At 36.7% G+C, this 15,234-nt stretch overlaps 1 protein-coding gene across 1 annotated transcript; it reads right to left on the reverse strand.

Moving 5' to 3' along the window:
• Nucleotides 1–2,190: 2,190 nt before the first annotated feature.
• Nucleotides 2,191–8,944, reverse strand: LOC140779447 (pyridoxine/pyridoxamine 5'-phosphate oxidase 1, chloroplastic). Its single transcript, XM_073124511.1, has 13 exons — nucleotides 8,615–8,944; nucleotides 8,495–8,533; nucleotides 7,801–7,968; nucleotides 7,616–7,721; nucleotides 5,312–5,478; nucleotides 4,957–5,199; nucleotides 4,696–4,784; nucleotides 4,542–4,592; nucleotides 4,266–4,356; nucleotides 3,511–3,615; nucleotides 3,348–3,418; nucleotides 2,913–3,008; nucleotides 2,191–2,800 (listed from the first exon to the last, which is right to left on the reverse strand). The coding sequence occupies exons 1-13, from the start codon at nucleotides 8,942–8,944 to the stop codon at nucleotides 2,734–2,736; spliced, it is 1,623 nt and encodes a 540-aa protein (XP_072980612.1). The 3' UTR covers nucleotides 2,191–2,733.
• Between the last annotated feature and the right edge of the window lie 6,290 nt (nucleotides 8,945–15,234).

The raw sequence follows: 15,234 nt of genomic DNA on the forward strand, positions 1-15,234 counted from the left end.
CTGGTATCAAAACTGTCAAAGATACTTGGTTCTCCACTAAAAGATTTGGAGTTCTGTCTCTTTATCTTAGTCACTGATCACCCTAAATGGAGAAATCTCCACATTGGCAATAATAGCATATAAAGATCATCTATTTATTTGTTGAACCCCAATTCATAGGTCTAAGTTTTTTGTTAACTTTCTCTTTGGGTTCCCATTTCAATGACCTTCTACTACCTCCATTAATGAGAGGTGAGGAGTGGCATGAGTTTTCCAGTACTCTTAACGTTTCTGGTGCAATAAATCTTATAAACAGTCCCTGAAACATACACTGATGCTAATCCTCCTCTTTCTCACCCACTCTTTAACCAATTTTTTTTTTCATATAAAAAAACTAAAGAAAAGTTGCATCAGTTCTCCACCCATTTTGGAAGAGAGTGGTCATAAATTGAAGGCTTTTAAAGATGTCTTGGTTGTAAGACTGTAGGTTTTGGTCAAAAGTGCTTTCAAACTGAATGCTCTCTTCAATAAAGCTTGTAGGGTCTGTTCTGGCAAGAACTGAATAATACTACCCATACTGCAATTACCACCACCCAACTCAAGTATGTGATCATGGTCATCCCATCTCATGCTCCTCACCAAATTTTCTCTCCTTTTATTCATCCTTTTTAAAAGACAAGTTCTTAACACCAACTTTGGCATTCCAAAAAAAAAAAAAAAGCTTTTGCATGATGATAATGAGTATGAGAATGTGTATGTGTTTGCATGCATGCGCATATGCTTGTGGGCCGAGAGAGTTTAAAAGAACAAGCAAACAAAACTGGTGCATGGCTAATCAAATTGGTCCAAATTAGTTTGGTTAGGCAAAAGCTACTTTTAGAGGAAGGTAAAGGAGGAAAACAATTGAAGAAACTAAAAGCTATATAGTACTAGATAGGAAGAAAAAAGAGACTCCTCTTTTTGGATGGGAAGCATGCATGACATGCATCAAAGCATTAGGCAGTGAGCTAGCAGACTCCTTTTTCATAAAAGATGAGGGAGGAGGTCTCACACACTTCTCTCTTAAGCTTGATGCTATCAGTTCCAAAGCACATGTTTTTGCTGCAATCATTTGCTATGAGAGCAGATGATAAAAAGGCATCATCAAAAACACAAACAGCAAAGAGATCATCTCCCCACAAAGCAAAGGAAAGAGTATAAACTGGAGCTGAGATCAAGGGAGTTTGAAGGCCCACATATACATTAAGCTAATCCAGAAAGGAGCTCTTTTCATGGTGATGCAGATGGAAGGAGCTAGTAGGACCATCAGGCCAACCTGAGGGAAGGAAAGTTGAGAGTTAGGTCAAGGCTTCTTTTACTTAATATTGACTCTGCCCAAAGAGATCAGAAACGGTGGCGCACCTTCTTGAACATATCAAAATGCTTTGATGTCAGATTGATGAACACCTTTCAGTTATGCTGAAACTTTGCTTTTTGAACTTTTCTGTGGTAAGTGTTGCTCAAATTGCAACGCAGGGATAGACAAAATTGACAGCCATGTTTGCCTTTTCAGCATCATCTTAAATGTTTCTTATATATGTATTATGAATAGTTTGATTTCAGCTGGTTACATGTAGGACTACAAATGCTAAAAGTATGGAAAGGAGACATATGGAGGAATCTGATCTATTCCTGAAAAAGTTGCATCAGAATAAATTTGATGCTCTATGGACATCCGTACTGCCCAGTAGTTGTGTGTGCATAAGCACGACTGTTAAGTCCGTACACACTGGAACTATCTGTAATCCAAGCTCCATGGTGAGTTAAAATATTTGATCAAGAGCTTTTTATACTCTAATCCATGCATATATAGATGGACATATATTTGTTAACTAATAAGTCTTCTTGGCTTCAGCACTAGATGAAGTTGTGTTGCACAAAAAATTTGATTTCAGACAGAGACAACAGCTGCATGGGCCCTTTAGAAATCTGAAACAACTCTAGCTATTTTGCTCACAAAAAAAATGAATAATGAACCTGAAACTGACCATAATTTATGCTAAACTCAAATCCTCAATCATCGACATGATTTAATCACCAACCTGACCAACAACCTACCCGAAGATTCATTGTAGAACAAAGATTTAGAATATCATAAAACAATGAGCAACAATGCGTTAAGTTTATTTTATCAGGCCCAAACATCCATTACCATTCAAAGCCCTCACTATGAGACGCAATTTGTCACATTAATTTTCACTATTACTTCAACAGTAAACCTTCAACCAATTCTGAATTGTTGTACAAATCAATGACACATGGTCTTGAAAAAAAGTGGTGGGATAAGAAGCGTCTGCCAAAGAGGATTAAACTTACATACACAGGTCTTAGTTGAGGTAGAACCAAAATAAAAAGGGCACTAAAGATAACAAAACAAAAACCTGAAATCTGGAATCACTTACGGCAAGTCAGGTGCCAACGAGAAGGCACCAACAAAACTGTCAATTCGAGACCAGATCAAGCTCAGATCACAAGACTGCAGAACAATGTCAGATGGCAGAGTGACAACTCAATAGCCCTTTGATTTGATATTTTGGCTTAACATCTTTTAGGTAGACATCACAAGGGAGGTGCAATTTGATTAAATTCGAGCAATCAAACACAGGACACAACACTCTTCGCACTCAGCTGTAGAAGACGAGTATTAGGAAGCAATGGATCCAGTAAGATGATCCTCTCCCGTTATTATTATAGAGCAGAGTGCGAAGGTACTAGTCACGGGGCCAATCTCTCAATATGCCATATTTGCCTTCCATCTACCTCTCTCAATGAGTACTGCAGCCTGGCAAGGAAGGTATTATGCACTTAAGATGCCACAAGAGACCACTATGTTCACAAGTAGGTAGGAAAGATGTCAACTGTCAAGCAATTCAAATTGAAGATAACGAACATACCGATCATGCAGACGAGAAGGCTGTCCTTGCCAGAATTCAAAACGAGCCGGTGTCAATCTGTAACCGCCCCAGTAATCTGGTTTTGGGATCAGGCTTCTGTGCAATCATAACGTCAAAAGGAAAAAAAACAGAAAATTTGGTTACTTTAGCCTCTCTAGATTTACAACAGAGATCAGGATGGAGAAATGACAAAAAATATGTTTTGATGAAACTAACACACAATTCTGTAAAATTTCAAAAGCACAAGGAGAAACATATATAATTAAGCAGAAAGTGGATAAATAACCTTTAAAAAAATTCAAACAAATACAATAAGACAAAGCAGAGAGAATAATCTATCAAAAAGAAGCACTCTCTCTGCCTATCTATGAATGAAATCAGAGAGAATAATTTATGGAAAACAATGCGAGGAAAGTAGGATTTGTTAAAACTGACCCTTCAGAATATTTTTCCTCCAATTCCTTGTATGCTTGGTGAAGAACATGCCTCCCAGTCAAGACACTACTCTGAGGAACGAGAAAAAAGTTCTTCATCCCAAATTACTTATGTAATTAAGTAAATTTTCTTATTACTTTGGAAGCAAGCAAACAAATCATACCTGCTTGCTAACTATTGCTCCAAGCTGACTTCCTCGTGGCCGACTGTGGAAGTATCTCTCAGATTCTTCATCAGAAACTTTCTCAACAGATCCTTCAACTCTTACCTGCATATCATAGTGTTGAAATTCAGAGATTCAAGACATACCAGACATGGACACATCTTATGCTTTATGACAGTAGATTCATTTTTAGATGATCCAATATCCAAGATACTTATGGAATGGCAATAGTATACTCTGGTTGCCTCCTAATTTGATATGAACTTATAAATACATAAGATCCAGCTGAAACCAAAGGTATTAATCATTTGGAGTTGTCCTCGAGATGCCCAAATTTGTAGTAGTGAAGCAGCTGCTGAATTGAGGAGTGAACATGCTTCTTCTTTGTTTCTTTCTCCATTTCTTTACTTTTGTTTCCTCATTTCAATCTTTGTTCTTATTTCTAGTTGATTTACCTTAATTTGATTGATGCAATTGTATATTTCATAGCTTCTATCAAAGAAATATTTTCAGCCCCAAAGCACATTATGATCTTAATGTTTTCCCTGAAAGGGTCATGCATCATTTAAATTTCTTAAACTTGTTTACTTTGCAAGTTAGTTTTCTATAAATATGAAAAAACACAGTGCGCCCAGAAACTCAACAGCCAGACTTACGTCCTCTAATTGACTACATGCCACATTTGGAAATCATCATGTTTCTGATAACTATTACTACACAAAATATTGATTTAATGAAAAGAAAGACGAGATCACCTGACGATTAAGAGAATTCCAGTAGAAAAGAAGTGATGCGTGGGGATTTTCTGACAATTCATGACCTTTTCGGCTTCCGTAATTGGTATACCTATTAAAACACAATGAGAAAAATCTACAACAATATAATTGTTTAATAAGCATAATAAACTGACCAGAATCAAGAAATTATCTATCAAATAAAAAAACAGTATCCTAGTAACATTGGTCACAAGAATCTGTTAAGCACAGGATTGCATAAAATGGCATGAAATCAGTGGTTAAATCATCACTAACCAAACAAAACCCTGTTTATCAACTCCTTTTAGCAGGACCATTCTTGATGAACTGCACAAAACAGGAACCCAAATATGAAGCCATAGCAACAAGTTAGCAGGTTGTTAAGAATCAGACATTACTGCTTGAAAGAAGGCTAAACTAAAAGACCTACGGTTTTCCTTCCTTGTCAGCAGTTGTTAAAGCCATAGCATTTGGTTCCCGCATGCCCGCAGAAACTGCTTCATCAAACCATTTATGGAACTACAGAATTACAGGGCTAAAGTAAGTTGATATCAGAAATTGATAATGATGACCTATGATCTCTTGAGAATTAGTATGATTCTAAAATTCATGTGCTGAATAGCATATCATATATCAATGCAACACTTACAGAAGTGCAAGCTATAGGTAGAACCTTCAGAGAATGTAATACCTGATCCATGGGGTCAGCCATCACTTGATCTTTGCTAAGTTCAGGAGAAACATAGTTCTCCCTCAGTGCTGAGATGTCAACAAAGGGGGGTTTTCCAATCCTCACACACATTGAAGTGCCAGGATATGGAGGAAGCCGGAGCCCGTATTTTTCAACGATGCTTGGCGGAACAAATCTACCCCCTAGAAAGTGGTGGGGGCCAATAAACTTTTTCGCACAGAGCTTTGGGGCAGTTAATGATATCTAGACAAGAAATATAAATTTAACAGGAATTCTGAAAGAAAGAACTTCAGATTATTTAACTATTGAATTGCATGCAGAACTTCAGTATTAAAACTCCAGAAGAGATGCTAACCAGCATGTCGGGTTTAATTCCTTCTCCATTAATATCTCCTTCTTCAACATGCCAACCAGAAGGAATATCAACAGAGACAACTGCTGGTGATCTTTTGGGTTCATTGTCAATAAATTTCACGGAAACAAGTCTTTCGATAAGATCATCAAAAGGCGGTCTTGGTGTTCCTACATTCATAATTTGTTCACAAATATATAAGAAAAGATAATTATGACTATCACAATATCATCTGCTAGTCTGACTCTTAAGTCTTAAACACAATATGTGTATCCATATTGCCTGCATGCACAAATATACATATATAAGGATAACTGATGCACCCATACATTTTGTTTTCTCTTTAAGACTCTCTCAAGGTGCATGTTTATATTTGTATTAAGTTGGAATTTTAAATTGGATCCCGTCATCTGCTTCTTTTTTCTATTATTTCACCCATCTACATCATCTAGTTAGTAGATTTTAAAAAGTAGAGAACCTCTAATAACATAATGCTGAAAATAAAACTAGGATAGTTAAATATATTTTGAGGTGATACATTGGCTTATATGCGAAAAAATAATGGTAAATTACCAACTGTACATGACTAAATTTCTGGAAGCTTCAGATATCTGTAGCCATAATATTAGATTCCATTACCAAAAAAATACAACATGAATAACCATATCTCCAAAACCTAGAGAGAACCCAAAAAAAAACCATCAATCAATTAGATTTTTTTGTCAGATGTATTTTTATCTAAAATTAGATTTATTTTTAGTGCCAAATTTTGGTTTAAACCCCTAAAATATATGAGATTGAGTTGTTATTTTATTTCTAAATAAGTTATGTTAGAATTTGGTTGATCTTTAAGTTAAAAGAAACCTAATTCAGTTATAGATTAGATTAGGAAAGGTTCGGAAAAGTTCAAGTTATAATTTGATGTAATCTTATATATAGAGGTGAAAATTTGAAATTATCATAGTTATCAATTACCGAACAAGACCGGGTGGTTGGACTGGTGAACCAACCACCAAACTGGTTAGGTTTTGTTATTATAACGGATAAGCAACCGACTCGGTAAAAAATCGACTGACCCGGCGGTTAAACCGGTGAACTCTGCAACCCGACTAGTTTTTAGCGAGCTCGCCGAGTCAACTATTTTGCAAAATTACATAATTATCCTTAATATTAAATTATTTTATTTTATATCCTAATAATATCTTAATCCTAATGTTGTTTTTAAATTAATTTTTTTTTCACATATACCTTGAAAATTCCTTATAAAAAAACTCATATACCAATCTAATATAAAAAGACAAAAATATCTTTATTCTTGTTTTCAAGTATTTCTCTTAGTTAATAATATTTTTTATCTTTTTATATTAAATAACTTAACTTAAAAATAACCATGAAGGTATCTATATAAATAACGTTAGTTTTGAGAGAGATAAATATAATTATACTACTTTTATAGATATTTATTTATTTTTATAATTGTTTAGATCTATTTATACATTATTTAAATATTTTTTAAAAAAATCAGCAATCTAACTGGGTGAACCACCGGTTGAACCAATAACATAGTGACTTGATCCCTAACTGGGTCAATGTCCCGTCCGATTCTGATAATTATAGAAATTATCATTCTTGTGGAGATTTCACCTTTATCTTTTTCCCCTTCTCCTATCTCTTCTCCTCCTCCCTCCTCACTTTTGAGGTGGTAGATTTCATACTTTCTTCTATATTCTTCCACCCCCAAATAAAAGTAGGTGGGTTGATCTTCTTTTTCCTTATGATTAGGTGGGTTTGATTTTCTTTCCCCCACAGTTTGGTGAATTATCTAATTTTACTACTATAAAAACGATGTATGGATGTAGAAAAAGAAATTTGCATAGGCCTTACATTTTCTCCTTGGAGGTGGATTTAGGTACTGTCTTCTCTTTTTAGTATCGACATGTTTTCTTATCCTTAGGCCACATCACTCAGAAATTTTGTAGCCATAATATTAGATTCCATTACCAAAATAATTGAAGGTGAAAAACCATTTCTCTATAACGTAGAGAGAACAAAAAGAAAAAATACGTACAAATTATATTCATGATGACATAATACAATCAAGTCATTATGTTCTCTATTGCATAGATCCATAGATTTTAAAGTGTTAGTACACTTGGAAAACCGTATGAGTATATAGCACAATAACATCCAACAGCTAGAGGCTAAAAACGAAACGAAAAATCACTTTTATTGTCGGTGATGTCATACTTGATAGAAAATTGGAAATAATAGTTAATTAGAAGAAATAATTATAAGGCCTCAGCTTACCATGAAATGAAAAACCAAACATTGCATCTATAATGATGTCAAAATCATCCGATAAGTTTTGTGGCAGATCTTCAACCGGCAAGAATGGGATTGAAAGTGATTGTAGCTACAGAAAGGTAAATATTTTTATAACACCTATGAGAAAAGAATGGCATCACTCACTCACAAGAGGAACCAGAGTGTACCTGAGTAACAAGGCCAGAGTAGAGAGTCTTGGGTGTACGTTTTGGATAGCAGATGAAAGGTTCATATCCAAAATGATGAAGATGCCGAGCGGCTACTAGACCATCACCACCATTATTTCCTGGACCGCAAATGGCAAGTACACGTCGATATTCACTTAGCTTGTAAACCTGTACAGATATGGAACTAAATAATTGAACTTGCACAAGCATTAATAATCAAAACAGGAGCAAACCTCAAACTCGATGTACCAACTGTCAAGTTAAAGTAAAGATGTTCTATATGATTGCAAATATCTAGTTGGCTAGTTAAATTGTACTGTCAACAAATCAAGATAGACCCTCTAGATACTTGCATTAGACTTATAACTTCTACATCTTATAAGAAACCAGTCCATGCTGAATGATGGCGTTCCAACCATATGTACTTCAATTATAACCAATGACAAAACATTTTGCATGGCTGTCCTTTAAGACGAATTTGACGGATTGGGAAGGAAAGACAGTCTTTCTAAGTTTGGGAATCCCGCTGTTTAATGGCACTGTTACATTACTACGATTTAGAATCCAGCTAAGAAGAGAGGGAAGTGAAGTTAAATCAAAGAATAAGGCGGCGATTTATCCATAGACAAAACACATTCCTTTTCAGGGTATCCGTAAACCCAAACCAATAAAGATAAATCTTTCGTTGGATTACCTCAGCTATCGACGTGGCCACGCTCAATCCCGCCAGTTCCTGCAAACAAAAGGACGTCTCAAGAAATTCCCAGACTAGAAAAGAAAGAGTCACTAGGGAATGTATAAGAGAAGAAAGGACCATCAATTGATCGACGCTGAATCCAAGGGGCCCCATCAGGATCTCATCGACCTCCGCCGCCTCTTTTTGTAACAGATACGATACAGAATCGTCTCCCATCTCTCCTTGGGAATAGAGGCCTCGATAAGGAGAAGAATAAGGCGAATGAGGAGGAGACCTCTGCTTTCCCGTAAGCCAGAGAGGAGAGGGAAAAGAGGAGGTGGCGAATTGGCGCCGGCGAGGGGTACTTCGGGAAGGGTTCCGAGAGGATGAGAGGGGAGGAGTGAGGAGAGTGGAGAGGAGGAGAAGATGGGAGGGCATATCCCGGGCTTTGGACCTCAGAGATAGCATTTCTATTCTTCCAGAATAACCCGCCGTCGAAATAAAAATAATCGTTTTAGTTTTTCCTTTTTCTGTTTTTTTTTTCTTCTTGCATCACTCACCTCTTTTCAGAAATATTTATAAAACTAACTCACCTGCATTTTGTATTTATTATTTTAACACCATCTTTTTCTCAGACAATTAGCTTAGACTAATTTATCTATCTTCCATTTCAGAAGCATTTAATCCATAAAAAAAATATAATTGGTTGTTAGTCTATTACATCACACACACACACACACACACACATATATATATATATATATAATATCCCATTTATTAAAATCTTTATAGCATTATCATATGAGTTACCTTGATAAAGAAAAGAGATGGAGAAAAAAGAAAAAGAAAAAAGAGAGACCAAGAGAAATGAAGAGAGAAGTTATTTTGGATTAGTGGCAGGCAAGGGCAAAGGAGAAAGGCAGGCCCTCCTCATTTCAGCCCAGTATAGTAACAATATTGTTGGGCTCTTAGCTCATTCTAGTAGATAAATTAGCCCATATTGCTCATTAGCTAAAACAACCCATAACCAGGCCCAGTTAGACAAAGAGGTTAAATCTTTCTCTTTCCTATATATAAGTTAATTCTGATAGAAGATTTATTAAAAATCAATTATAATATCTCTCAGACATAGTTGATATTAGTTGAATAAGTTGAGCCCAAAAAAGAAAAAGAAAAAGAAAAAAAGGCTTCATTGATCTCAATTCTTCTCCACCCAACCAAGAACAGACTCCAACTACCACTACCATCTCTCTCTATATCTCTCCAACTACCACCACCTAACTCATGTTTCCCTCCATGGCCATGATGGAAATTAACCCACCAGGGTCCATCCATCTATGGGCAAATGGCCCAAGTTTGTGCCATGATTCACCAAACCTTTGGGGTGACCCACACACACATGGCTAAGTCAAAGTGGACCCACCACAAGTGACACGTCGATACACCAAATTGTGGGGCCCGAGCTTTCCCTATGCCCATCAGATTTCCGTACATCAGTGCATCATGCACCACAACTTCCTTAACCTTTGCATGAGTTGGATGGGGCCAAGATTGTCTCCCATTCCTCACATCATCATCATCATCACTTTATTGATAAGATAGAGAAAAAGAAGTGCTAAGAGGATCACTATAGAATGAGAGACCCTTGTATATATCTCCCATTCGGTATGATTGCTCATATGCTATATACTATAAGATATATGCATGTAACCTAGCCTAGCTAGAATATTTTGCATTGGTGGAGAGAGGAATGAGAACCATCACCCAAATCACTATACTGCAGCCACTTACTTTCTGTATTAATTTCATTCTAGAGAACATGTTGTATAGTAGCTTGGTTTATTATAATGCGTTCAATCTATGCCTAACAAGAAGTCACAACCACACATTCATTTCGGATGGAATCCTACTTAACATTCCAGTTTAGGACATGTATGAAGGTTTTAGTTATATATGTAATTATTTGATCATAAATTTCTTTTCTTTTCACATTAGGATTATGAGCTAGATAAAGGATCAATTTCCTGGTAAATTTACAAGTAAATTCCAGAGGCTCATTGATAGCTAGCAACAGGAAACATACCAAAATGAGATTAACCTTGACGGGTGTTCTCCTATTTATTCGATCTCTACCATTCAATGCCACATGAAATATTCCTCTCTTTGCTTACTCATAAAAAGAAAACATTGACATCACTCCACCCATCAACCTTCAGTGGTTCCTATGAGTAAGTAAAACCATACATGCCATATGACTTTTGATGTGTTAATCTTCACATATGAAGAATGTTACCTAACTAGAGACCTCTTCCAAGAGCTTGTACCTGCGAACTTTTCCTCTAAACACTGGCCTTCCTTTCACTAAGCTCCGCGAGACCTCCTCTGATCGCAATCTCTCGGTTACATCCGACATCGATCGGTTCAACAATCTTTGCTTCTTGATAGGCTTATTTAGCTGTGTCGAAAAAGCTCCTCGATGGAGTTTCAGCCCCGACGTGCCGCCTCCGTTACCACTACTGCTGATGCTATTTGAAGAAGAGATTGAGTTCTTATGATTGTCTACAACTTCTTCTTTCGGTGCTGGCTTTGCTCCTTCCTCCCTTAGACACCAATTGCATGCACGGTATGTCTCGACTTTTGGGTAAAGATCGCTACAATATCTGATCATGATGAAATGATTACAACGAAGCCGTGCACAATATGTATGGATATTAGTAATAAAATTAGAGAACTACTAGCTACGTATACTATTACAAGGTGAAGTGAAGCATATAATGTATATTAGCAGTATCATATGTACCATTTAGCCATAGCAGCAAAACATACTTAAAAGGCGAAGAGTTAGCTTTGCATTCTTTTTTCCTTTTCTTTGAAAAAATAGCAAATGATGTATATACTCCATTGAGACAAAGATTAAGGGATGTATCAGAATATTCATGAAGTCTAGCTGATTAAGTGACAAATGATGCCAAGTCGGGTAGCGAGAAAAGAATCATAGAGTCGCCATCAGAATAAATTGCATAGGATTTGGCTGTTCTTCTTCTTCTTTTCCTTTTGCGTGGGCGAGGATAGAAAACGTTCATCAGATAAGGACTGAAATTGTGTCACCTAATTGATTTATTTTGTCTATAAGATTTTGAATCCAAGAAGGATTAAAGGGAATGTATACTTGGCTAATCGTTCACTTGGTTACTATATATCATCGAAATAGTTCCAATTCCAGATTCAAAGAATGCCGACAAGAGTGGGATAAACAAGGACACGATCAAATTAGTATGAATAAGTTTCCTTTATCAGCCCATAGTACTTATTCTCATCTAAGAAATCCGCGGGACAGCCAATAGATAAGAATAAGGCCCCTAGTTCATGGATACATGGGAACAAAATCTAGTAATTGGATGCAAGAACTCATAAAAAGGAATACTAACATGAATCTGGGTAAGATCTTGTACTTACTTATGCTGGGATCGGAGTAAACAGACCTTGCACCGGAATAACTCCTGCGGCAGGCCGTGATCGCCGCACATGCAGCAAACCACCGGCGGCGGCACGCCTCCTTTGCTTCCCATCTCATTACCAAGAAAAAGAGAGAAATCGTTTACTATTGAGAGGAAGAGGAAGAGGAAGGAGAGAGAATAAATACAAAGAGAAGGTAGAATAGGAAGGAGAACAAGGGACGGAAGTGGGAATAAGCAATACCTTATACCTTGTATTCTTTATGGAAAGGGTCTCCATTAGTGGCAGATTGGTGATTACGATGAAAAGTAGGGTGGTTTTTGGCGGTAGTAGGACGTGCTTCTTTGGACACGGTCAGATCCATCCGTGAGGTACGAGGAGTTGGACGGTTGGATATTAAAGGACAGGGTCATGGTATTTTGGTAATATAAATTAGTTGGTAAGGGTATTTTGGTGTTACACAAAAAATGGTGACACCTGTGGGTCAATGTACCGAGCATCTGGAGAACGCCAACCGTGGCGTGGATCGAATCAATCAACCAGATTAAATAATTGCAGTCTAAACTTCTAATCTGATATCTTCACTCCCCTTTTCGATGATTGGATATGGGAAGCACGGTCTGATTTTGACTTTGACCGCTTATACTTCTACAATCCTATTGGTCGACGGTCGAAGAAAGGTGGCAATTTTAATTTGGAAGATTTTCCGAATAGAATATTATACGTGGCAACATTATAACGGATTAGATGAAAGTCTCTAGACTAATAATTTATTAAGCTTTAAGCAACGATTATTATTATAACTTGATACATAAGGAAGAGGAGGAAGGGTGATAATCTTTGAGTACAAGGCCAAACTTGATCGAATATAGACCAAACAACAACTATGCACAATGTCTGGTAAATAATACTAAGTATTAGCAGCCTTGCAACTAGGAACCAGAAGAGAAAGGGTGTTGTTCTTGCAGATAAGCCTCTCTTTTAGCCATCAATGGCAGAACTATAGTGAAGCACGCAAGAGGTTTAAGAGAAGACAGGCAAGGGAAAGTCTGTGTACTGTGGCTCCATCGATACCGCAGAAGAACTGACGCTATAAATCTGTAACACCTTGAAACACTAAAATAGAACCTAAGAAGGAAAAATAAATAAAAATAGAATGGGAGAGAGTAGCGATCTAAGGCAAAGCCAAAAAAATGATACATCATACTCAAGCCCACAAATGTCTAACCATGACACAAGGGGATGTCGGCAACGCGGAGTCGAAGCAGGGTTTCTAAGGGACCACCGCCCACAAGAGACCCCATCGGGACAAGAAGATAAGAAGACGGCAAGTGGTGCAATGGTGGCGACAGAGGAAGGGGGAGAGAGGAGGGTTAGGGTTCACGGTAGGGTGGGAAAACTTGGGAGGCTATCAAGATTGAGCCCACCACCAAGGTCTTCAGAGATAGCTCCTCTCATGGGATGGAAGTGAGAGGCAATGATGAGCATATAAGCCCCTCTAATTATTATTTGAGCACCGTCCAACTTCGTGGCCCTTTGATGTCGTTCTCGCTATCAAGGATCTAAGCTTGAATGTGTTTATCCTAAAACATTGGCAATACGATCTTTAATTAATATGTTTGTTTTTCGTATTTCGCTCATTAATTCTCAAAAAATTAGTATGTCTGTTTTCCTAGCTAATTTTTGTTCAACTAAAGAATCCAGTCATGAGATCTTCCTAAGTTAACAATCAATCAAAAACAATATTGCTGGAAGATTTCTATCTCCTCTCCTCCTTAACGCTGATCTTATAGCCTAATTAATTGGGTAGGGAATTTTGAGATAGAAAACTCATCACTCGGTATATCATCCAAAAAACTGCAACACGATATTGCTGGGAGATTTCCCAGCCTTATGAGAAACAGGCCAAAGACAGCATTATTACTCTCGTTAAACCGAGTCCAAGCCTTGTGGTCGTTGGTGCCGACAGCTACTAGAATAAATCTAAGAGGAAGCTCTTGAGAAATAATACCCATATGACATGTGATTTATCTTGTTTAATTATTCTTTCCATTTGTTTCTTTGTGGTCTCCCATGGACTACCATGTCCATGTTAAGTTGTTAAAACAGCTTAGGGGTTCGTTCTTCTGTCTACTTGTGCTTTATGGAACGTGCAGCGCACCAGAGAGCGATATATCTATCTATACGTTTTGACCCCAGTACTGTGGAAAATGAAGACACGAGTTGAGAGAGAAAATAGTCATTCAATGCTGTGTCATCAGAAGTTTTCAGGGAACGGTACGACCTAATGAGCATGTCTTTCCTTCGTCATAGTCCATACTCCATGTACGAGGGGTCCGATGCCCTCACGCTCACAGTGCAAATTTGAAAAGAAGCCCCATAGAACACAACCATCGCGAGAAATTTGAAATTTACGATACCCATGACCCATCAGCAAATTTTTGCTCACAACGGCACAAATAAGCGACTAACTATATAAGAGCATATAACCAATGAACAGGAGACATCAAACCGTTGATATAGCTAATTTACTGCAACATCCCCAAAAATTTTATGGTTACGACATGTTCTCCAAGCATCACAGAGAAATCTAATTATATAACTAGAATGCTTACACATAATATGAACCGGGTCAAATCGAATTGCATAATAAGAACATTAAGCTCATGGATTAATTTTATTTATTATTTAATTGATTCATATTTATCTTTTATACAAGCCTTTAAGACAGTTTAGTTATGTCCTATAAACTCTTAAGATAAATCTAATCATGTAAATCACTAAAACAAATTTAACTAAGTCATATAAGTTATCAAAGCAAGTTCAGTTATGTAAATATTTAAAGCAAATCCTAGTTTAAATTATATAAAAAAATTTAGAGATAAGACTGAGTATGACTCATTATACCCGACCTCTATAGTAGAAAGAATAAATTTCTTTTATTTAATTATCTAAGTATTAAAAATTAATTAAATTTAATTATTTTTTTATTATCATATTTATCATTTTATCGTAACCGTTAAATCGTCTTTTACCTTTCTAAGAACAGATCATATTTGTAGAATCTAGAAAACTTTCAAACTTTAGCTAACATATTTCTCCAACAGTCACCTTACTATATAATCGTCCACCATCACTCTTGGCCGTTCGCCACTCTCCAAAAACCGCCGTAATATCGAATATTTATTAATCTGTCTCATTTTATTCTTCCTCTATTATTTTATTTATTTTTTTATCTCAATATTCGATTTACATGAAACCAAAACCATCCTAACTTTCAAGACTATCACCATTTGTAGTAT

This window comes from Typha angustifolia, chromosome 15 (genome assembly GCF_048772165.1).
Source record: "Typha angustifolia cultivar Huaian chromosome 15, ASM4877216v1, whole genome shotgun sequence".
Classification (NCBI taxonomy): Eukaryota; Viridiplantae; Streptophyta; class Magnoliopsida; order Poales; family Typhaceae; genus Typha; species Typha angustifolia.

Excerpts from the sequence above, each read along its gene's own strand:
- LOC140779447 (XM_073124511.1), bottom strand. The coding sequence starts at position 8,944 with ATGCTATCTCTGAGGTCCAAAGCCCGGGATATGCCCTCCCATCTTCTC. Across the intron at positions 7,722-7,800 it reads ACTCTGGCCTTGTTACTCAG|CTACAATCACTTTCAATCCC; the intron begins GTACACTCTGGT and ends ACCTTTCTGTAG. Across the intron at positions 5,200-5,311 it reads GAATTAAACCCGACATGCTG|ATATCATTAACTGCCCCAAA; the intron begins GTTAGCATCTCT and ends TTTCTTGTCTAG.